Consider the following 23,383-nt stretch of genomic DNA (forward strand, 5'->3'; position numbering starts at 1 on the left):
GTCATTTCCCTCTACATATCCTGATCAATTAATGCCCTTTAATTAGTATATATTGAACCACATTACTACTGTTATGTATTGGGGCACGCGCGTATTACTATTACATGGACAAAGTCAGAGATGCTGCAACTTGATCTTTAAGTAATTTAAAATGTTCCAACTTGCATGTACCACTTAGCCACTTCCTTATAAAAAGCACAAACTCAAGCGCACTATGTTCCTCAAAAAAAAAAAAAAAAAAAAACTCAAGCGCACTATTGCTAATTTCCTACTTTCTGTTCATATCTTGCTCTGTTATCAATCCAACTCAACTTTCAGTCTCCATTAACTATGGCTGATGCACTACTTACTGATCTCTCTAAGCAGTTGGCTTCAATCGCTGTTCAGCTGGCTAAACAAGAGATCAAGTTGCTTGTTGGCCTTGATGAAGAAGTCCAAAAGCTTCAAGGCAAGCTCAGATTCATCAAGGCAATGCTGGATAATGCCGATAAAAGACATGCAGTGAAGCTGGATACTGAGAAGCTTTGGTTAGAGCAGCTCCAAGACATATACTACGAGATGGATGACGTTTTGGACACCTGGAGCACTGCAAGGATCAAAGCAGAGATAGAGAAAGAAGAAGGAAAACCAGCTGATGTTAACGCTCCTGCTGTTGTGAAGAAGAAGGTACGCTCCTTCTTCCCATCTCCATCATGTTGTTTTAACCTTCCACTGCGTCATGATCTTGGTCACAAGATTAAAGAACTGAATGAAAATGTAGATGAGATTTTCAATGACAGAGAGAAGTATGGGATTGACTTTAACAGGCAACCTGAAGTGGTTGAGCGACCAAGAACTTCGTCCTTTGTGGATAAGTCCGATATAATAGGTCGTGATAGATATAGGGATGACCTACTGAAAGTCCTCTTAGACAAGGATAGTCCAAAGGAAGGAAAACCCCATGTCATATCATTGGTGGGCATGGGAGGTATTGGAAAAACCACTCTTGCCCAAATAGCCTACAATCATAGTGAGGTAAAGACCCATTTTGATAAAAGAATGTGGGTTTGTGTTTCTGATCCTTTTGATCAATGCAAGATTGCCAAAGCAATCATTGAATCTTTTGAGGCTCCTCCCAACACTACTGAATTGCAAAGTTTATTAGATAAACTTTGCAGTTTGATTGGGGAAAAAAGGTTTTTTCTTGTCCTAGATGATATGTGGACTGAAGACTTTACAAAATGGGAGCCCTTCAAAAATGTACTCCAATGTGGTGCCAAAGGTAGTGGAATTCTAGTGACCACACGTAAAACTAGGGTTGCGAACATGATGGAGAGTTCCCTCAGAATTGATATGGGGGTATTGTCCTCCAATGACTGTTGGTTAATTATCAAGAAAATAGCATTTTCTGATGATTATGGAGAGCAATGTAGGGATTTAGAAGACTTGGGCCAACAATTAGCAAGTAAGTGCAAAGGTTTGCCACTTGCTGCAAAGACTCTAGGGGGTCACATGCGTGGCAAAATAAGTATAAAAGAGTGGGAGAAGGTTTTGCACAATGATTTATGGGAATTAGAAGATATTGAAAATGGTCTTTTGGGACCATTTTTGTTGAGTTATTATGAATTGTCTTCATTAGAGAAACAATGTTTCTTATTTTGTGCTGTCTTTCCGAAAGATTATCGATTCTATAAATTTGAGTTAATCATCAATTGGATGGCACAGGGATATATCAACACAAAAGAAAATATGGAGATGGAAGTAGAGCACTACTTTGAAAATTTAGCTATGCGCTCTTTTTTTCAAGACTTTGAGAAAGATGAGAATGATGTAAGTTGCAAAATGCATGATATTGTGCATGACTTTGTGAAATCAATGGCAAAAGATGTGTGCTTCACAATCAATTATAGTGGTGACAAGGTTGAGAAAGACTTTAAGAGGGCTCGCCATTTGTCATTAATAGTTAAAGAAACATTTCCTAGGCTTGTCTATGAAGCAAAAAATCTACGCTTTTTAAATTTAGATTTTATTTTTTCTATGATTGTCGAACCCCAGTTATTCGATCAATTGACATGTCTACGTACATTACATTTGAAAGGTAGGTCCATTTTGGAACTTCCAAATGAGGTGGAAAAATTGATACATTTAAGATTACTCAAGTTATCATGTGAAGAGATAAAAGAATTGCCTGAAAGTATATGTAATTTATGTAATTTACAAAGTTTGGATGTTAGTGAGTGTTGGGAACTTGATAAATTACCGCAGAGGATTGGTAAACTAATTAATTTAAGACACCTCCTGTTTATTGAAGATGTTGAAGAAACTAGAATAAAATCATTTCCAAAGGGAATTGGGAGATTAACTTGTCTTAAAACATTAAGATACTTTCCTGTAGGTGGTAAGGGTGAAGAAATATGTAAATTGGGAGAATTAGAACATTTGAACCACATTCAAGGGACACTTTTTATATCCGGGTTGAAAAATGTGATAGATTTTGGTGCGATCGAGAATACATTGAAGAAGAAGAACCACCTCCGTGATTTGTTGCTATATTTTGACACAGCAGAGGAAATGAATAACGAATTTGAAAAGGAAGAGGAAGAGGAGGAAGAGGAAATGGAGAAAGATGTAGCCATTCTAAATGCCTTAGAGCCACCTCCACGCTTGGAATTTTTACTAATTGGTTGCATCTATAAGGGCACCACATTGTATCCTAATTGGATGATGTCCAAATTGACCTATTTGAAAAGGCTTATTATCGGAGAGTGCCCAAACCTAGAGCAGTTGCCTCCTTTGGGGAAGCTGCAATTGCTTGAAGAATTAGAAATAAGGAAAGCTCCAATGATTCAAAAGGTGGGAGGTGAATTTTTGGGAATAGACATAGAAGAAGAAGAATTGTCAGAATCATCCAAAAACAATAACAATAGAGGCATCTTCATATTCCCAAACCTTAAATCTCTCAAATTTAAAAAATTGGGCAAGTGGGAAGAATGGACTCAGATGGAAGGAACAATAGAAGAAGAAGAAAAAGATAATAGTGCTAATGCTTTTGTTACTAATAATACTCCAATAATAAAAATAATGCCACTTCTTCATTTATTGGAAATTGGGCAGTGCGGCAATCTAAAGTGTCTGCCAAACTACCTACTTAATACTCCATTACAGTTATTGGATATTTATGGATGTCCAATTCTCGAGCGGCGTTGCGAAAGAAGGATAGGAGATTACTGGCCCAGCATTTCTCATATCCCAAACATCATGATTAATTTTCGTTATGTGCAAAGAGACGGTCAACTTCCATACAGCATTGATTTGGAGGTAACTCTTCTTTTCTTGCAAAACTATCCTATCAAATATATAAATGCTAATACATATATGGATTTGTGCAAATAGAAGCAATTAACTTCTATATTTATCCCATCAAAAACAATTAATACTACCAACCATGTCCCTTGATAAATTTTCCCAATATCACAAACACACCTATCGCCACCAAATCATTCTATTTGTTTGGGTTGTGATCCTCGTTGCTCTAATCTCTCAGTGGTATGGGTTCTCTTATATTTTATTTTTCTTCTTCATTTTTTTTGTTTAATATTATTGTATTATTTAAACTAATCTGACATAGCTGCTATGCTTTTCTTTTGGTCATGCATGTAGATGCATGATGATGTGGTTGAGGACAGTAATCATGAGGAAGATGATGATAGGTTGGAATCAATGTTTGAGACGGAAGCAACCACTGATTACGACGACGACCTCCACCCGCGGTGACATAGCTGGTATGCTTTTCTTTGAGACAAGATTGAGGACAGTAATGGGGCCAATGATGAGGACGATAATGAGGCTGGCAAACGCCGCCCGGGGTGGCGGCGCCGACTCTGACTCGGACGAGGAAGCCCCCGAAGCCGCAAACGCCGAAGACTCCGATGAAGACGACTCCTCCATACGCACCTTCACCACAGCTCGCCTCGACGCCGCCAACGCGAGTGGAGGCTCTGGCTCGGCTCGGCTCGCAACGCGAAGATCAAGACGGAGAATCTGAGCTCCTATGCCACGGTTAAGATCGAGAATTCGGATGGCATGAAGGACGGTGGGGCCAAGGGGACCGGTCCGGCGGGCCCCACAGCTCCGACCAGGGGGCTGGTGCCTGGAATCGTTGTTAAAGAAGACGCCACGAAGATCTTCACTGAGAACATTCAGACCAGTGGACCTTATAGCGCCAGAGACAATGAATGAGGAGGTCAGATTCCCTTTTAAATTGCTCAAACATTACCTTTAAATCTATGTTTATATAGCTACTTTATGGCTCTTATTTCCAGTTACCTTTAATATTTCTTTTTTCGAATAATTGCTTAAATTCCATTGTGTGTTTAGATCAGTGATTATACTACATAAAACTATATTAACTTTTTATTGATTGATTTCAATAAATTTTTGTGTGTGCATGTGTGGGATCATTAATTTTTAGCTACAAGTAGAGTTTTTTCGAATGATGATGGCGAGAACAAGGAGAGATATAAAGCCTTTGTTTATGAAACTCTCTCCAAGTTTTTTCCTACTATAAGATGTTCTTCTTGTAATGTTTTTTTGTTCTTGATTTCAATTCCATGTTTTTATTGGCTTGCTTGTTATTTGAGCTATATATTATTTGTTATTTTTTCTTTGATTTATTACTAATTCATGTGATTAATCTTAACCATCTTGATAAAAATATGTTTTTGCATTTGCCATTTTGGTGAAATAAAAAAAAAAAAAAAAAAACCCTAAATACATTCCTACTATTCCATGTCAATGTCAATATTGTCTCCCTTATTCAGGTGATTCAGTTTGTACCTCTTTCACTTTTCTCCTTGCTATTGTTTACTTTTATCTCAAACAAACTTAAGCGTCTTTAAATGATCATCATTGTTCAATGTAGGATGCTATCTGGGGCACATCCATTAAGTAATTATGCTGCCAGGTCAATTCTGCCCAGGCCAATTTTAAAGAGAATCAATCTTTCTTGAATTGGCTTCACCAAATTCTTGTAGATTAGAAAATTTTATGAAGGATTCATAGCAATACTCGTTTCCCTTGTTACCTGAGATGTGGAGTGTTGCTTGATTGTAGAGTCACCATTTTATCTTGAAGGAGCTAGTGGACTGTTTGAATTTATTGTGAAAAGACAAAGAAAATGGACACATGGTTATAGTAATTGTTGAGGTTACAAAACTTCTTCTTGAAATAATGCATACAAAAGACTAGCAGAACATGAGTATGCGGATATCTCAGGGGATTTAGGTATGGATGCTAGGATGTAAGTCTTGCTTTGGTGTTGACTGTGTTGTTTGCCATGCCTGGAAATTGTGAACATCTCAGTTTTGAAATATAGTATAGAAAGACCTTGGAGAGGATTATTTGTGTAGCAACTAATTCAAACTTTAAGGACTGCCTATTATTTCCTTCATTTTACTTTCTGAAATGCTGCTAGAGACATTAATGTAATTTCAACTACTTGAGTTGCCCCTTTTCAGTTTAGTAAATGGTAAATGTAGCACTAGAACATGATAGTTCCTTCATTTAGGAATTGTCAGCCTCTATACAAGATGCAAACTTGAGAACCATTGATTTGGTTATAGGTAAATCATGTGGCAGTTTACATTTTCTTTTCTTTTTTTCCAGTGAAACCTTTAAGATCCCTAACACTTTTTATAGTTGTGTAGCAGATTGAGTTATTTTTTGCTTTCTTGATTTGATAAGTAACACTTTTGGTGCATTGTGAAGAACATGATCAGAGCAGGGGTTACGCAATGATATGAAAGTCGTTTTTGGGTGTTAAGATTTAAAAATTAAAAATAATTAAAAATAAAACATTAAATGGAAAATCTCTACACCCATTATCCTGAGCTAAAAATAATATAAAAGCAAGGCATTGAGAGTAGTTTGTAGAAAAATAGTATTTGATTAAATGTAAGGGATAATTACAACTTACCCACCTGTGGTTTGCTTCAAATTTAACTTACCCACCTGTGGTTTCATTTTTAACACTTTACTCACCCATGGTTCATTCCGTCTATACTCCGTAACCCACCTCTAATTACTCCGTTACTCTAACACATTTCATCAAAAAATCAAACAAAAAATCAGGTCAAACACTCCTCTCCCACACACTCTCTCATGCTTGCTCACCCATTCTAAACCCTTGATTCTACATTGCTACCCACCTGATTTTAGACCGCGAATCAACTAGGTTTTGTTTGTGCAAGGACACCGAGGAAGAAGACCCACGAATTCTGGAAGAAGGAGACCACGGATTCTGCAAATTTCTTCAAATAAAAAGCACCACTTTGCAGGTATCTATAGCAGAAACCCAACAAAAAACAACACATACAAAATCTTCATCTGTTTCACCTGAAGAAAGCCCAAAGAAATTATTATTGGCTCCTAAAGCACAATCTAACTAAAAATCTAAAATGTTTATTGCAAAGCGTGATCAATCTCTAAAGGTTTCCCCAAGTCCATGTTGTAAATAACTTCCAAAATATTTCCATTTATTATAAAGAATTCCAGCATGACAATGACCAATTCATATTTTTCCAAAGAGCATTGATATCACAGTGTCAATTTTTTATTTCAAGAATTTCCAACTTAGACAAGAAATTTGCTAATTGCTTCTAGAGTGGCATACAGTTTCAACATAGCTGCATGTTCTTACATTAAATGCCTTGGAGCACACTATCGACCTTCAACTTATTCTACTTGAGTAGTAACCATTTAAAAAGGAAAAAGGGTAAATTACACCAACCTAGAGTTGCTAAACGTTAAATCTACCTAGGATAAGAGGGCGAGGAACACGAACAAATTCAAGAGAAACACAAACAAAACCCAGTCAATTCAAGACCCAAAATGTTCGCAAACACGAATCTATGGTCTCCTTCTTCTAGAATCTGTGGGTCTTCTTCCTCGGTGTCCTTGCACAAACAAAACCCAGTCAATTCAGGTCTAAAATCAGGTGGGTAGCAATGTAGAATCAAGGGTTTAGAATGGGTGAGCAAGTAGAATGGGTGAGCAAGCGTAAGAGAGTGTGTGGGAGAGGAGTGTTTGATCTGATTTCTTGTTCGATTTTTTGATGAAACGTGTTAGAGTAACGGAGTAATTAGAGATGAGTTATGGAGCATAGATGGAATGAACCACAGGTGGGTAAAATGTCAAAAATGAAACCACAGGTAGGTAAGTTAAGTTTGAAGAAAACCACATGTGGGTAAATTGTAATTATCCCTAAATGTAATATGATTCATTTAGCAAGTTGGTCTGGTGAAGTGCCTATTGGGAAAGACATTCAACACGAAGTAAAGGGGTAACCACCTGTAACCTGAGCAGGATTTTGAAGATGAAAACTTGGTCAAACGTGGTGAGGTTTATCCATCAAGTTGGCCTTTTTGTGTGCCTATTAAGGAAATTGTGGGTTGCAACAGCATAGAGAAAAAGATACAAGAATTGTTGTTTGTGTAGATTCTTTTTTTTTGTTTTTTTTCCCATATAAAAGTTCATTCAAGGGAAATGGTTTCAGAAAGACATTGTACATGAGGTCAAAGAAAAACATGATTATTGTAGTGTAATTGAATGTGGTTTAGGATCAATTAATATTGTATGGGTCTTTATGGAGTTTCTTTATTTTGGCTATTTAGAGTAATGTGACATAAATCTTATGCTTTTCTTTTAGGCATGCGTGTGGATTGATGATGATCAAGATAATGAATCTGGGCAAGAAATCAATGACAAAGATTATGTGGTTAGGGTATACAAGATTGAGGACATTAGTGATGAAGAAGATGGGACTAAGCAGAAGGACTTATCAAAAAAGAAGATTGGACTAAGTATCAAGCGGATGAAGAAGTGGAATAAACAATGATAAGAAGGTTTTCTGTAAAGCTGAATAGAACAGGGCGATTGACATACACAGAAGAAGATAGAGACTTTGAAGATGAACAATGAGGTGAAATTCCTTGATTACTTGCATGATCATCATTTTCAATCTGTGTTTATTGCTACTTTGTCCCTATTATTTCTGGTTACCTTTAATAAATATATATATCCTGGATCAAATTTTTAAATCCAATTGTGTTTAGATTAATGATTATAGTTGTTAAAACTATATTAACATTTTATTGATCGGTTTATTGAGTTTTTGCATGTTTGTGTGTCAGGGATCATGAAATTTAGTTACAAGTAGAGTTTTTATAAATGATGATAGTGAGGGATATGAAGCCTCTGTTATTGAAGTTTGGGGTGACTTTAACCCTCCCTTTTTGAGGATTTATTTGACTCTCCCCTTAGAACCAGAAGGATCAATCCCTCCCTGCTGCCTCCCTTGCCACTCTTTGGGTTTGTGTTCTTTCCTTGAGATAGATATGATCATTATAAAATAGAGATGAAAATGATTTCGAGTCATAGTACGTGGTTTTTTTTAACGCCCTGTTTGATGCAGGAAATTAGGAGGTGTGGCTTACAGTTGCAGCGCTAGGAATGCTGAAGACAATTGACAATGACATTCCAGTACTCCTCGAGGCATACACAAATCTAAAATCTGATGGTCATGTATATCTCCTGATACAAAACCATGATTTGATATTGTGACTCTTATATTGGATATCATGCTCTTCCTAGTGTAGGTTATAAATTATCCTTTGGTTGCAACACTACTGTAAGGAGGCTCAAGAAATAATTCATGCAATCCATGTTCAATCGTAATGTATTAAGAATGGTAACTGTGTTGTCAAGTTAATGGGCGCCACAGTGGTAAGCTTCATTCATCTAAATAGCTATTTTAACAGAACAAAGAGTTGACACTCGAAAATTTATTGGATTGATCTGAACCGTGTACTTCTTGTTGAAAAGAAAGTTCCTGATGGTTGAGTTGTAATCTTGTATTGATTTTGTATCTTAAGCAATTAATTATGAGTCAGAGAATTATATACTCTCAAAATCTGCAGAGGATACAGGGTAATGCGAAACGATCCATGGCCAACATATATTGTTAGATATTTTTTGTGGGCATAGTGATCCTAGAAGTTGCAGTAGAGTTCAGGTTTAACACTACAAAATAATTTTACCAGTAAATCTTAACAAAATGGTCTTGTGCAAATTTTTTTTTTTCTCGTGTACCTACATTTTGTTTATTATTGCAAGCTGAACTCAAAACTATATTCCATATGGGTAAGCATATCTTGCTTAAGAGGGAGTGGTCATATGGCACATATGAGACTGTCTAAAGCACCCAGGATCACATCCTATAGTAAATATGTTTTCTTTGCGATTAATAAGTTTTAAGATTTAGCCTACGTAGTTGTCTTCACCTTGCGAACGGCTCCAATTTATTTCTTTGATAATTATTTGTATGTGCATCTCAAGAGCCTATTCATTCAGAGTAGCAGGAGCTCATTATTTTCTCTTTATGCCATGAGAAAATGCCATTCTGTTTTATTTCTATTCATGATACCAGCTTCTTTTTTTATTTCTAACCCTTTTCGTTTTATTATTGACATGCACAAATTTTTGTATCAGATACACTGCCTCGATGTCTTACTCGAAGACACAGATATAGGAAAGGCATTAACAGAATATGTTTCCTACGCTGCAATAGAGAACTTGGTTCTTGGTGCGTCACATCATGGATTTATGAGGTAATCTCCTTCTAATCTTTTAACATAATCAAGCTCCCAGAAGGGGAAAGAAAAAAGAAAGAAACTGACAATAAGAGGTCAATAGATAATATCTTCAAATATTAGAGGGGCTTGTGAAACTTCCTTGGATTATTATGCCACTGTGATATGCACAAAATTCCTTGTTTCTCCAAGGTGTTGCACTTCCGTAATTGAGTAAACAAGGAAATAGGAATTAAAAATCACAATAATTAACCAATTGATGTTATGACTCATGAATAAGTGAAGTTATAGTTAGATTATTGATCTCTAGGGAGCAGAACAATTGGAAGTCAGAAAACTACTAAAAAAGAAATCATTAATAGTTCAACTGTTCAAACTGAAGCACTAGTAATATAGCCTTTTTATTTTATTATTATTTTTTTAAGTAGTAGATAGATAACAAAGTCATCAACAAAACTTACCTGATTGTAACTCCTAACTGATAAAACTAGTCTTAAGTCCCAAGATCAGAGATAGAGCTATGATTAGCAATGATTTCCAAAATCTGATTGTGGGAATGCAGGGTTCCTAAATTGCAAGAGAAAATTGGTCAAGCTGCTAGAGAAATAAAAAACAACGTACCTTATGTTCATTCTTAATTCAAACTATTACAATGTAAATAGAATTGCATTATTGATTGATTGAAAGGAAAAAAAATATATAATCCTTCTCTTATTCAATTATTAAGTAGATTAGTTTAATAAAAAATTAACTAATATCTACTCAGTTTGAGATTGTCAAATGATTAAGTTAATTGCAGCTATATGATCCAAACAAATTAATCAGTAGCACCATCTCTTCTGGATTTGTGGGAAGTTCACTATCAAACAACAACAAAAGGGCAAGCACATATTCAGAAAGAATATCCACTCTACTCAAACTTAAAAAAGTAACCCATCCTTCAATTGAACAATGTAGTTTTATTTGTTATGTATGAATCACATACAGTGAAAAATACTTTCACCATGCTTTCTTTGTAGTTTTAACTGAAGTAGCAGACTCATCACTCTAATCAGCTATCCTAATTAATTGTGTGACCTACATTTTAGAGCGAATATATGAAGCTGAATTTCAGAAAATAAATCCATAATTGGATGAGGCTATAGATGCATTGACTATTGTTAGTATGCTTAGTTTCAATTGTTTTTCTTATGCAGATTCAAGTCATCAAGCGTTCCAAGCACTGTATCAAAAGGTGCACCAGATTTCTGCTCTATATATGTGATCTCAAAAGGGAAGGTCTCTTCAGTTCGAAATGCTTCTTGTCCAGCCCCCTATACTTCCCCACAACTTGAACATATTCAGAATATAAACAGCAAACCTCCTGCCTCACCCTCCAAACGTACCATGAACTTACGAGGTTTACTCCTCTCAATTATATAGATTTCTCAACTTGTCTTCATTTAAGCCTCATAGCCCAAGCAATGAGCCAGTCAGGTTAGTCATAATAAATCTCCCCAATTGAGAATGATATCATGCAGTAAACTTGTTAACACCTTACCGTTATGGATAATGATATTTGTCAACTATCTGTTGACAAAGTAAAAATGGATTTCATGGTTTCAAGGAGTAAATTTGGCTCGACAAAGAAATGAAATCTTAATATTTAAATCAATCAAATTCTGTTGACTTGAAAAGAAGAAGGCTGAAGTTCATGGAATTTTTCTGAAGCTCTAGAGAATTTAAAATTGTTTACAGTTATTCAGGTTGAATTTGAGCTACCTCATGTTATTTTTCATGTGGAAATCAATGTTTAAATTCTTAAATTGGGGGGGGGGGGGGGGGGGGGGAAGAGAGAGAGTCAGCATAATAAAGTTATTTAGGTTTAGAAATAAGTATGGAATATATTAAATAGGGGATAATAAATGAGATCAATTAGAATATTAGCATTAATGAGGGTATTTTTTAAACCATTTGATCTACTTAAATCTAATAGTTTAAAAAATGTGTAACTCTTTAGAATTACACCAGGTGTAACTTGAACTCATCTCATATATATATATATAGAGAGAGAGAGAGAGAGAGAGAGAGAGAGAGAGAGAGAGAGATTAGTTTTAAGTTTAAATTTTGTGTGATTGTATTTAATTGTTAATTATATGATTTAATTTTTTTGAGAAAAATTATATGATTTTTTTAGAAGAATTATATAATTTAATTTAAAATTTTTTTTAGAAAGTTTTAACCTATGACGTCCACTCTTGATGATAGCTCTATCATCAGACCAAGACACCAATAAGTTTTTTGGTGTAGATGGAGATTGAACTCTAAATCTTTTATACAACTATCAGAGACTTTACCAGTTGAGTTAACTGGAACCCACAAATATATAATTTAATTAAGTGAATGTAAAAGTTGATTTTATTATACTGTAAAGTTGTTAATGTCTTCCATATGGTCATCTCATCTTTATTTTTTTTTTTTCACTCCTCTTGACAGTCTCTTTGTTTTTCGATTAACAGGTTGCTATTGATGTTTGATTTCTTTTATTTTCCCTTTCTTCATCTATTCTTTATTACTATGTATTGTTTTTTTTTTCTTCACCATAAATCTCACTCTCTCTCTTCGTTGACATCCTTATATACTATCTTTTTATAATGCACTAGTCGCTAACTTGTGCTACACACGGGAACCTACCTATTTGTAAGGTAGACTAAAATAATTTTATAAAATCTTAAATTAATTAAGAAACTATACTATTGCATGATTTGCTCTTGTATGACTTCAATTTGTGTTACAATTTGATGAATAAGCCATTGCTTGAACATGCAATGACTTAGAAAAATTTTGTTCGACAATTTCAGACACTATAAAAAAAAAAAAAAACTCAAAATTAAGATATCAAAACTTCTTAAAGACACAAAAATATTAAAAAAATCAGATGATTCACTGCCTAGAAATTATTGAAAAAAAAAATATATATATGACTAAACAAAAGAGAACAATAAGAGAAAGATGAGTTACATTCAAAAGAATAATTTTAATTATTGCAAGCCTTTTATATTGTAAAAAATGGCTAAAGAGAGTTTGGTGGTTCATGTATGAAAATTACTTTATAAAAAATACATGAAAATAATAAAATATATATATATATATATATTTATTTAGACAAAGTAGAGGAGAAGAAAATAACATAAAAAGAGCTCACACCTCTACTCGGCTTAAAAAAAAAAAATTTGGGTTTGCATTGCTTTTATAGTGTTCATGATTAACCTCGTAAATTTAAAGATAAATTATCAATATTTGAGTTTGAGTTTAAGTTAGACTTGTTAGAGAGATAAAGTTTCACTCCTTGCTAAGTTTGGATTAAACAAAAATAATTTTGTTTAAAAAAAAATGATAATGATGAGTTTGAGTTTAAGTTGGATTTGTTAGAGAGATAGAGTTTCACTCCTTGTTTAGTTTGGATTAAACAAAAATAATTTTGTTTAAAAAAATGATAATGATGAGTTTGAGTTTAAGTTGGACTTGTTAGAAAGATAGAGTTTCACTCTTGTTAAGTTTGGACTAAACAAAAATAATTTTATTTAAATAAAGTGATAATTTTATTTAAATATTGTACTGACGTAGAAAATTATGAGAGTTTCAGAGGTTTCGGTTTTATATATATATATATATATATTAGGATAAAATTTAACAATCAAAGAGAACAAAAAAGATAATAACTTAAAACAAAAAACTAAGAGTTTTGTAAAAAGTCATCAACCTAAATTAGAGATGCAAGAAAAAAAAAATCTACCAAAAATGAAAAAATTTGAGAGAAAGAGAAATAACATTTTTGTGTGGGAAACAAAAAACTAGGCATATAATAAGGAGAAAAATTGACAAATTTAATTATAGTAAAATGGTGAGAATAAGAAAATAAAAAATAAAGGAAATATGAAAAGTAATATTAAGGTNTCACAATATTTGTATAATATTTTCACAATAAATTTTAAAAGGTAGGTTATTATTAGCTAATATTAGTGAGAAAAAAATAATTTTTTTAGAAAGAGAAAAAAATAATTTTAATAGTACGTTAAAATTAAAATCTGTATTAATTTTTATCACAATATTTTTACAATAAATCTTAAATGATAGGTTATTATTAGCTAATATTGGTGAAAAAAATAATAATTTTTTTAGAAAGAGAAAAAAATAATTTTAATAGTACGTTAAAATTAAAATCAGTATCAATTATCACAATAATTTTACAATATTTTTACAATAAATCTTAAGTGGTAGGTTATTATTAGCTAATATTGATGAGAAAAAAATTAATTTTTTTAGAAAGAGAAAAATTGATTTAAGTATATGAAGTAGTTGATTTAAGTATGAAATAAACTCACATAAAAAAAAAGTATGAAATAAACTCCTTTATATATACATTGTCCTTTTTAGTAATTTATCCCTTAAACTGCCACTTTTATAAGCGCTAGCCAAACACTCAACTTTTTCAAAAATCACTTTTTAACAGCTTTTACCAAACACTCAGCTTTTTGAAAATGCACTTTTTCATTATGCACTTTTTGAAAACTCAACTTTTTCATTATGCACTTTTACAAAAAGCTGAACCAAACTCACCCTAAAAGACAAGCGGATCAAACTTGAAAAGAATACTTCTATCCAAAGTAATCTGCACATATGGAAGTACAAATGATCAAGAAGTACTGCTATTTTCTTTCTTACTTGAGATATTCAAACCATTCTCCCCCACAAACTCTCAAATGCAACTGGGCACGGCACCTGTGGAATAAATATAATGAGAGATATCGCTATATATAACGAACAGAACTAGGACAATATACTAATAGCAGTATCTCTATCACATATTTCCCATTGCTGTTGATGGGTTCTGCCAAATTTAGACCCATATTTCCCATTGCTTCGCAGACCCAAGTGATAGTCAGGTTGTGGCCTCATTCCACTGCCAATCTCATGCCTAATATGGGCAGAATGTGGCGCACACAGGCAAGAGCAGTCACACAACCTTTTGCACATGCTAATCCTTCATCATCAAGTTATCCAACAAAAATCAGATTCTTCCTCAGGTCAGGAATATGTCGAACCTTCTCCAGTAACCAAACAGATTTATTGGGTAGCAATATCCGGACATCTCCATAAAGATAATCTCAATCTGCATCCTCCATATGCGAAGTTTGTGCCATCAAACTTTTCTATTCCAAACGCCTTTCCTGCTTCCTCTGCCATTGCTCCACTCAAACCTAACCCTAGGCTCTGATACCAGTTGTTGGGAATTCAAAACAAATTCCAACCTGTAAGAAACAAAAAAAAAAAAAAAAAAAAAAAAAAGTNGCCCTCGGTTTATCGGTAAGCTGCAGTGCTAACAGCATCAGTCCAGAAAGTTTTTGGTAGTCCAGCATGCAACCTCATACTCCTAGCACGCTCATTGAGAGTTCTGTTCATGCACTCAGCCACATCATTCTGCTGTAGTGTCCGAGGAATGGTCTTCTCCATCCTAATTCCCTGTGCAGCATAATACTCACCGAACCCTCCATCTATATACTCCCTTCCATTGTCAGACCTCAAACATTTTAGTTTTAAACCTGTTTCTATCTCAATCATGGCTTTCCACTTCTTAAAAGTTTCAAATACATCAGATTTATTTTTCAGAAAATAAACCCATGCCTTTCTGCTTGAGTCATCAATGAAAGTGATGTAGTACCTTGAACCTCCAAGGGATGCAACCGGAGAAGGTCCCCACAAATCAGTGTGTACTAACTCCAATTTTTCAGCCTTCGGTGTTCTACCAGTTTTCAAGAAGCTCATTTTTTTTTGCTTTCCTAAGATGTAGCTTTCACACGTGTCAAAATCAATGGACTTCAATTCTAGTAGTTTTCCTTTTGACAGCAGCATCTTCATCCCTTTCTCACTTATGTGATCAAGTCTGCGATGCCATAGGCTTGTATCAGTACTTGCATCAGCAACTGCAATTGTGTCTCTTGGACTTGAGGTCATATATAGAGTACCAGTCTTCTTTCCATGAGTCAATACTCTAACTCCCTTTGTAATCTTCCAAGTACCACTAACAAATAGTATTGCATGCCCTTCATCATCAAGTTATCCAACAAAAATCAGATTCTTCCTCAGGTCAGGAATATGTCGAACCTTCTCCAGTAACCAAACAGATTTATTGGGTAGCAATATCCGGACATCTCCATAAAGATAATCTTCAATCTGCATCCTCCAATATGCGAAGTTTGTGCCATCAAACTTTTCTATTCCAAACGCCTTTCCTGCTTCCTCTGCCATTGCTCCACTCAAACCTAACCCTAGGCTCTGATACCAGTTGTTGGGAATTCAAACGAAATTCCAACCTGTAAGAAACAAAAAAAAAAAAAAAAAAAAAAAAAAATAGAGAAAACACACATCAAAGAAAACAATCATACGCACAAGACAGTATTTACGTGGTTCGGCAATTTGCCTACGTCCACGGAGTTGCAGGGATTTCACTATTATCAGGGAAAAATACAAAGTGCGGCTACAGTGCTTCTATCTCTCTCTAAAACACAACAACTATAACAAAACCCTAATCACAAAAGTGGCTTTTATATCCTGCGTACAGGATTATAATGGGCTACAAAACGGGCCAAACATAAACTAGGCTCTACAAAGCCTAACACCTCCAACCAGGAAATACTATATAAGTCTCCCAAACATGTGTTATATTCCACCTCAGGAGCTCTAGGTTCATCAGGACAATATGTTGCAAAACTATCCTCAGTTGAATTTGATGCTGTAGTTGCATATATGTCAAAATTATCTGGAAGAAGGCCTTCAAAAATACTCCCAGACTCACAAGATTCAAGGTAAAATACCTATGATTTTCACGGCAGTATAAAAACCAGATTAAGTGAACCCTAAAATGATAAATACTAATCAAGCTACATATTATAAATTAGTCATTCTTGAACAAATCACGATGTGTTGATAATAAAATACCATGCTTTTGTAAGCTTTTGCTGCATGCTTCTTCTTCAACACATTGTTAAGATCATTGGCATAAGCATATTCACCAGTTGGCATCACTAACAAACAGTATGATCATTAATGATGGACTCATTATCTTAGTCATTGGCAAAAAAAACCTTCAAATTATTGTGAGATTAATCATAATATTGTATTATTCAATCCAAATTTTGGTATATAATGGAAAATTACTAACCTAGGACACCAGGACCTCCATGGTCGGTGTAATATATGAAAATATGGTCATTTGGTCCGCTATCCACAACCTTTCCACTACCACCAGTGAGGGCACTTTTGTTTCCAAGAATAACAGCATAAAAGTTGTTTACATTAACATGTTTCCCTGTATAATCCTACAAGAAAAAATATAAATCAAAGTTGAAAAAGTATGGTTAAATGTTAATATATGTTATGACGAGCTCATGATTGAAAACTGTATTAAGTATAATAAAAAAAGACCTTGGGCACTCCTTTATAAACATCATCCCCAATTGGTTTGTTGATAATCACACCAGGCCTAAAGTTGTCTTCGTCAGATGCAATATCATCATACATGAAAGCAATGATGTTCTCATCTTTTAACCCAACTTTCTTCAATATTTGATATGCATGACATACATCAGCCTGCATTTCCAAAATTTAATAAAAATTACTAAGCTTTTTTTTTATTATTTATTTTTGGTGCTAATGAACAAAACTTAATTTACATGTTCAGTACAAGTATAAATAATTTTGTCTAATGTACACTTGATATCTATAAGTTTGGTAACCATTTGACCCGGCAATTAGAATTGCCCATCTCTGTCCGCGGAAATTAGTGTTACAACTAGCATTATTACCAGAATCACCTTTGAAATCCAGTACTTCTGATGGTAATTTGGTTGCATATGTGACAGGCCTTAAGCTCTCATCAACAATCAAACATGAAAGTGCAAGTAGTGTAAATGCAATAGCACGCTCCCAACAAATCATTGTGGTTTAGACAACCTGTAAAGGACCATGTTTAGAAGCTGATATTTAAATAGAAGTAGTAATAATTTTTGTTTATGTGATAGTAGATTGGGAATTATTCATTAAACAAGAGAGAGAGAGAGAGAGAGAGAGAGAGAGATACTTGTTTGGTGTTGAGCTGGGTAAATAAATTATTTATATAAAAATTACATTTTATAGAACTCTTACATCTTAATTTTAACAAGATAAATGAAAAAAATTTATTAATATGTAAGAATTCTATAAAAATGTAGAGAATTTTTTTTTTTTTTGGGTAGAGAATGTAGAGAATGTTTTTGGGAATAAGAGATAAATATGGAAATTTATAAATAAGAAATAATAAATGAGATGGTAATAAGAATAAATGATATTGTAATTAGCATTAATGAGATGGAAATTTATTAATGTGTAGAAAGGGTGTAACACGGCAATTAGAATTGCCCATCTCTTTCCGCGGAAATTAGTGTTACAACTAGCATTATTGCCAGAATCACCATTGAAATCCAGTACTTCTGATGGTAATTTGGTTGCATATGTGACAGGCCTTAAGCTCTCATCAACAATCAAACATGAAAGTGCAAGTAGTGTAAATGCAATAGCACGCCCCCAACAAATCATTGTGGTTTAGACAACCTGTAAAGGACCATGTTTAGAAGCTGATATTTAAATAGAAGTAGTAATAATTTTTGTTTATGTGATAGTAGATTGGGAATTATTCATTAAACGAGAGAGAGAGAGAGAGAGAGAGAGAGAGAGAGAGAGAGACACTTGTTTGGTGTTGAGCTGGGTAAATAAATTATTTATATAAAAATTACATTTTATAGAACTCTTACATCTTAATTTTAACAAGATAAATGAAAAAAATTTATTAATATGTAAGAATTCTATAAAAATGTAGAGAATTTTTTTTTTTTTTTTTGGTAGAGAATGTAGAGAATGTTTTTGGGAATAAGAGATAAATATGGAAATTTATAAATAAGAAATAATAAATGAGATGGTAATAAGAATAAATGATATTGTAATTAGCATTAATGAGATGGAAATTTATTAATGTGTAGAAAGGGTGTAACGCTTTAATGATATTGTAATTAGCATTAATGAGATGAAATTTATTAATGTGTAGAAAGGGTGTAACTCTAAAGAGTTACATTAGGTATAACTTGAACTCATTTGGTTAGAGTTTGATCAGTTGTCTTTTTATTTTTATTTTTGGAGAAAGAAAAAAAGGAGACTCGTATGTGGTAGTCATTGTCCCACGGCCTATGGTACATTTGGGTAAGCCCATGAGTACCACCAGCTCAAACCGGAGCTTAGAGACCTTGAATCCACACACACTTTAGGCTCTAATGATTTCTGGGACTTACTAGAAATTGTGATTACAGTTCGCGCGGGAACTCGAACTTGGGATGTGGTGAAACCTCAGCAATCACTTGCCATTTGTATCACATCCGCTAGTGGTAGAGTTTGATTAGTCTTAAGTTTAAATTTTGTATGATTATATTTAATTGTTGATTATATATATTTTTTTGAGAAACTTAATTGTTGAGTATATAATTTTTTTAGAAAATTTTTATGATTTAATTAAGTGAATGTAACAGTTGATTTTATTGTATTTTAAAGTTTTTAATATCCTCCATATGGTCATCTCATCTTTTTCTTTTCTTTTCTTTTTTTCACTCCTCCACAAAGTCTCTTTGTTTTCCAATTAATGGGTTGCTATTGATGTTTGATTTCTTTTATTTTACCTTTTCTCTATCTACTCTTTATAACTTTATATTGTTTTTTTTTTCTTTACCATAAACCTCCCTCACTGTTCCTCAAAAAAAAAAAAAAAAAAAAACCTCTCTCTTCATTGGCATTCTTAATTCCTTATATGCTATCTTTTTATAATGCAATAGGATAACATTTTAAAATTTAAGGAAAAAAGGTTATTAATTTAAAATACAAAACTAAATCTCATCAACCCAATGTGGAGTTCTACAAAAGGTCATCAACCTATAGTAGAGATACAAGGAAAAAAAAAATCCATCAGAAAATGAAAAAAAATTGAGAGAGCGAAATAACATTTTTTGTGTGGGAAAACAAAAAAACTATGCATAGAATGTGAGAGAGAGATTGACAAATTTAATTATAATAAAATGGTGAGAAGAAAAAAAAAATAAAGGAAAATAAAAGGATATAGGAAAGTAATATTAAGGTAGAGAGTGGTGGGGAGATGATATTTTGATTGTTAAATAATGAAGTTTTTAATTTACCTTAAATGTTAAAAAAATTATAGGAAAAATTAGAAAGAAAAAGGACAATGACATAACTATTGATGTGGCTCAACTGAAGTTGCTTTGAGGTTAAAAAATCAAACTTGAAAAGAATGCTTCTATCCAAAGTAATCTGCATATATGGAAGTTATATGGAAGTACAAATGATCAAGGAGTACTACTATTTTCTTTCTTACTTGAGATAGTCAAACCATTTTTCCCCACAAATACTCAAATGCAACTGGGCATGGCAATTTTGGAATAAACATACCGAGAGATATCGCTATATTTAAGGAACACCACCAGGACAATATACTAATGGTAGTATCTCTATCAACTAATGATGTTGATGAGGTTATGCCAAATTTAGACCCATCTCCATTGCTTTGCAATAGGGGCGACCCAACAAATTTTGAGATCTAAGACGGTATATTTAAATGTGGTCTTTTTCTTCTAACTTAAATAATATTTAACTAGTATTTTGTTGTGAAATAATAGAAATAGATAAAACTAAGGAAGAAGAAAACAAGAAATATATATTTTTTTTGGATAAGTAAAAGTCAATTTTGTAAATTGGATAAAAGAAAACAAGAAATATATATTGATAAACTCTTATATTCAAGTGGTCATTCACATTCCTTTTGATATCTCTTAGATGTGTACAACAACAGTAAAATAATCCCACATATATATAGAACCTTAGAATGCTTGTAGAGTTCATAAGATAAGGTTGCAATAATGAGTACAGTTGTGAATATACACAGGGATGGATCTAGGATTTTATGCCAGCGGGGGTTGGAGTATTAAAAAAGAAAAAAAAAAACTTCAAATAGACATTCATATTGTTAGGAAATTCAGACCTCAGTTGATAAAATTAACAAGTTTTAAACCCAAGTTGTTAATTAGATTTATTATGAATAAACCTTGTTAAAACATACTAACACCAATATCATGTCAATATCATGCACAACGGAAAAATAAATAAGACAAGATATGATGACCCTGGAAAACCAATGAAACAAACTAGTTTCACAGTAAAAAACCTGGGAGGAAACCTTTTCGAAAAGCAATTTACTATAGTAAAAAGAAGTTTCAAATCTAGTACAAAACCTTTGTCCCTAGACTCTACAATCCCCGTAGATGAACGTACAGTAGAAACCTTCTACCACTTCAGAACCTCTGAAGTCTTCAATATATGAATGCCACCCTTTTGCACGGATCCCAGTACGTGACTAACTAAAGATGCATGGCTCCTAGTACATGACAAACTCACCAACTTGAAGAAGATCGCTAGCTGCAAAGTTTTTCACTTCATCAACAATGAAGATTAAGAAGCACTTGATTACAAAACCCTAAGGCGCAAATATGCAGTAGCTTCTTTCAGAGAGAATAATGGCACTTAGTCACCTTTTGGATGTGTTTTCCTTGTATTCTCTTATGTGACGGCCTTTCAAATAAGTTTTATATATGTCTAGGGTTGTGAAAAAAGAAACCTTACACGTACATGTTAGCATGGGCCGAAAATCAGATCTGAAAATTTTGATTTCGTAATTCTCGATAGATACAGTTGTCGAGCTATCTGTCGAGACCTCGATAAATATATCTGTTGAGCTATCTGTCGAGATTCATTAATTCTCGATAGATATTATCTGTCGACAGCTGTCGAAAATTTGTCTAGTTTTAATGAGTGGGCGCCTGAGCGAGCTACGGCAATCTTTGAGCTTACAATTGCCCAACCAGCATTGGATATGCCGGAGTTATTGTGGAAGGTACATGCAATAGTTTTTCAGTAAATTTCCTGTTACTCATAAAAATGAAAGAAGTTATTGTATCTTGATTCTTAATCCTGCTATTCCAGAACTAATGAAAAAGGGGCCCTATATGATAAATAAATGAAGTTATTCATTTCTTTTTGTTTTCAAATTTGGCTCAGTTCTGTCTTATAGTCTGATTTATTGCCACTTGATATTCCATAATTCTGCGGATGTGACGATCACTTTTTTGGTTACTACTGTAGCAATTTGACTTGATTGTAAATGCACTTGGCATACTTTTTTTATAGCTTGTTGACTAAATTGATTTTTAGATAATTGGTAATGATATATTTATTTATTTTGGCAAAATCTTATTGTTTACTTCTTTTAATTTATAATTTGATTGTGTTTAAATTCCATCACAAATAAAACAAGCTCTATCCCTTTTCTTTTGTTTTCTATGAATCAGAGGTTTTTGAGAAAGCCATTAACTACTACAGAACATCTGCACCTGAGTAAAAAGAGGAAAGAGCAATGCTACTGGAATGGTGGCTGAACATGGAAAGCAGTTTTGGGGAGCTTGGTGATGTTAGCTTAGTCCAGGCTAAGCTGCCAAAGAAGCTGAAAAAGAGGAGGCAGATGGTGTATGAGTATGGTCCGGCTGGGTATGTTAATTAACTTATAAAAGTCTTATTAAGATTTGATATAATTGTGTTCCTTACATTCTTTAGGCTTTTCCTTATTTGCCAATACCCAATACTAACAAGTATGAGGAATACATCGATTATATGTTCCCTGAGGAAACTCAGAGGACTAATCTTAAAATCTTGGAAGCAGCCTATAACTGGAAGAAGCAAAAGATTTCTGATGAAGACTAGCATGGTTACATGTTTTTGTAGAATGTTAGCTTTTGGTGTAAATACACAACTGTTTTTTTTTTTTTGTTAATTGGGTGAAAATGAAATAGTTTAGCTGCTAATCATATTTTTATGGAATGAACGATTGCACCCCCAAAATCAGTTGAGGGAACTTAAGAGTTCTACGGAGTGTCTAGATTAGATTCTAAGAATTTATTATCATAGTGATGAATCAAGCATATCCTTCTAGGCTGAAATTTATTTTATGAATTCCTGAAATGCACTTTGAACTGATTGTTGATTATAGATAGTGTCATGTGATATCCACTATGGAGAAATTTTTCATAGATATTTTAATAACTTATGGTGCATTTACTGTGTTATTAGTAATGCCACAGAGATGGTAAGCTCTACATGAATTTGCCACTGTACATGGCATTGGATGAAAGTTTTATATTGCATGCCTTTTTGATCTTAATTTTGTCTTTTGTTTGGGTTAAGAGAGACTTCAAAAATGTAGCCACTAATATGGCTAAGTGCTGCTGTCTATAATTCAGTACTGATCTGTAACAGTTTACCATCATGGTAGGACCATATAGGCTGTTGAGACAATTAAATACATTTCATGATTGTGAATGAAAAATAGGAGAAGCTTTATGCTTTATTCAGTTGCTGCAAAATTAGAGAGAAGAGATAGGAGTTTGATATGACAGATTTGGGTTTTTTTATTTAACACTAATGGGGTTGGAGAACAGGACTAAAAGTTCAAATTTTGGATTCTGACATGGTTATTGCTGAATCACAGAGATTGAGGCTGCTGGTCGTACATATGGAAACGATTTTCGTGTAACAACTTATGGAGAACCTCATGGAGGTGGTGTTGGTTGCATCATTGA

The 23,383-nt window shown here is 33.6% G+C and overlaps 2 protein-coding genes across 7 annotated transcripts; one reads left to right on the forward strand and one right to left on the reverse strand.

Annotated features, from left to right (window-relative positions):
• Positions 1-120: 120 nt before the first annotated feature.
• Positions 121-23,383, forward strand: LOC112028746 (putative disease resistance protein RGA3). Of its 6 annotated transcripts, none has more exons than XM_065781181.1 (9): positions 121-3,297; positions 3,640-4,222; positions 7,685-7,957; positions 8,169-8,346; positions 8,450-8,760; positions 9,526-9,644; positions 10,823-11,102; positions 22,100-22,295; positions 23,293-23,383. In XM_065781181.1, exons 1-2 carry the CDS (start codon positions 331-333, stop codon positions 3,751-3,753), a joined length of 3,081 nt encoding a protein of 1,026 aa, XP_065637253.1. In that variant the 5' UTR covers positions 121-330; the 3' UTR covers positions 3,754-4,222; positions 7,685-7,957; positions 8,169-8,346; positions 8,450-8,760; positions 9,526-9,644; positions 10,823-11,102; positions 22,100-22,295; positions 23,293-23,383. The 6 variants fall into 6 exon arrangements, with proteins under 6 accessions (XP_065637253.1, XP_065637251.1, XP_065637252.1 ...); XM_065781179.1 differs by having other exon boundaries at positions 8,276-8,346; XM_065781180.1 differs by having other exon boundaries at positions 8,169-8,760.
• Positions 14,962-18,032, reverse strand: LOC112005986 (vacuolar-processing enzyme). The gene is made up of 5 exons (XM_065781184.1): positions 17,379-18,032; positions 17,091-17,255; positions 16,828-16,984; positions 16,605-16,690; positions 14,962-16,480 (listed from the first exon to the last, which is right to left on the reverse strand). Exons 1-5 carry the CDS (start codon positions 17,601-17,603, stop codon positions 16,211-16,213), a joined length of 903 nt encoding a protein of 300 aa, XP_065637256.1. The 5' UTR covers positions 17,604-18,032; the 3' UTR covers positions 14,962-16,210.

This window comes from Quercus suber, unplaced genomic scaffold (assembly GCF_002906115.3).
Source record: "Quercus suber isolate HL8 unplaced genomic scaffold, Cork oak 2.0 scaffold_258, whole genome shotgun sequence".
NCBI lineage: Eukaryota > Viridiplantae > Streptophyta > Magnoliopsida > Fagales > Fagaceae > Quercus > Quercus suber.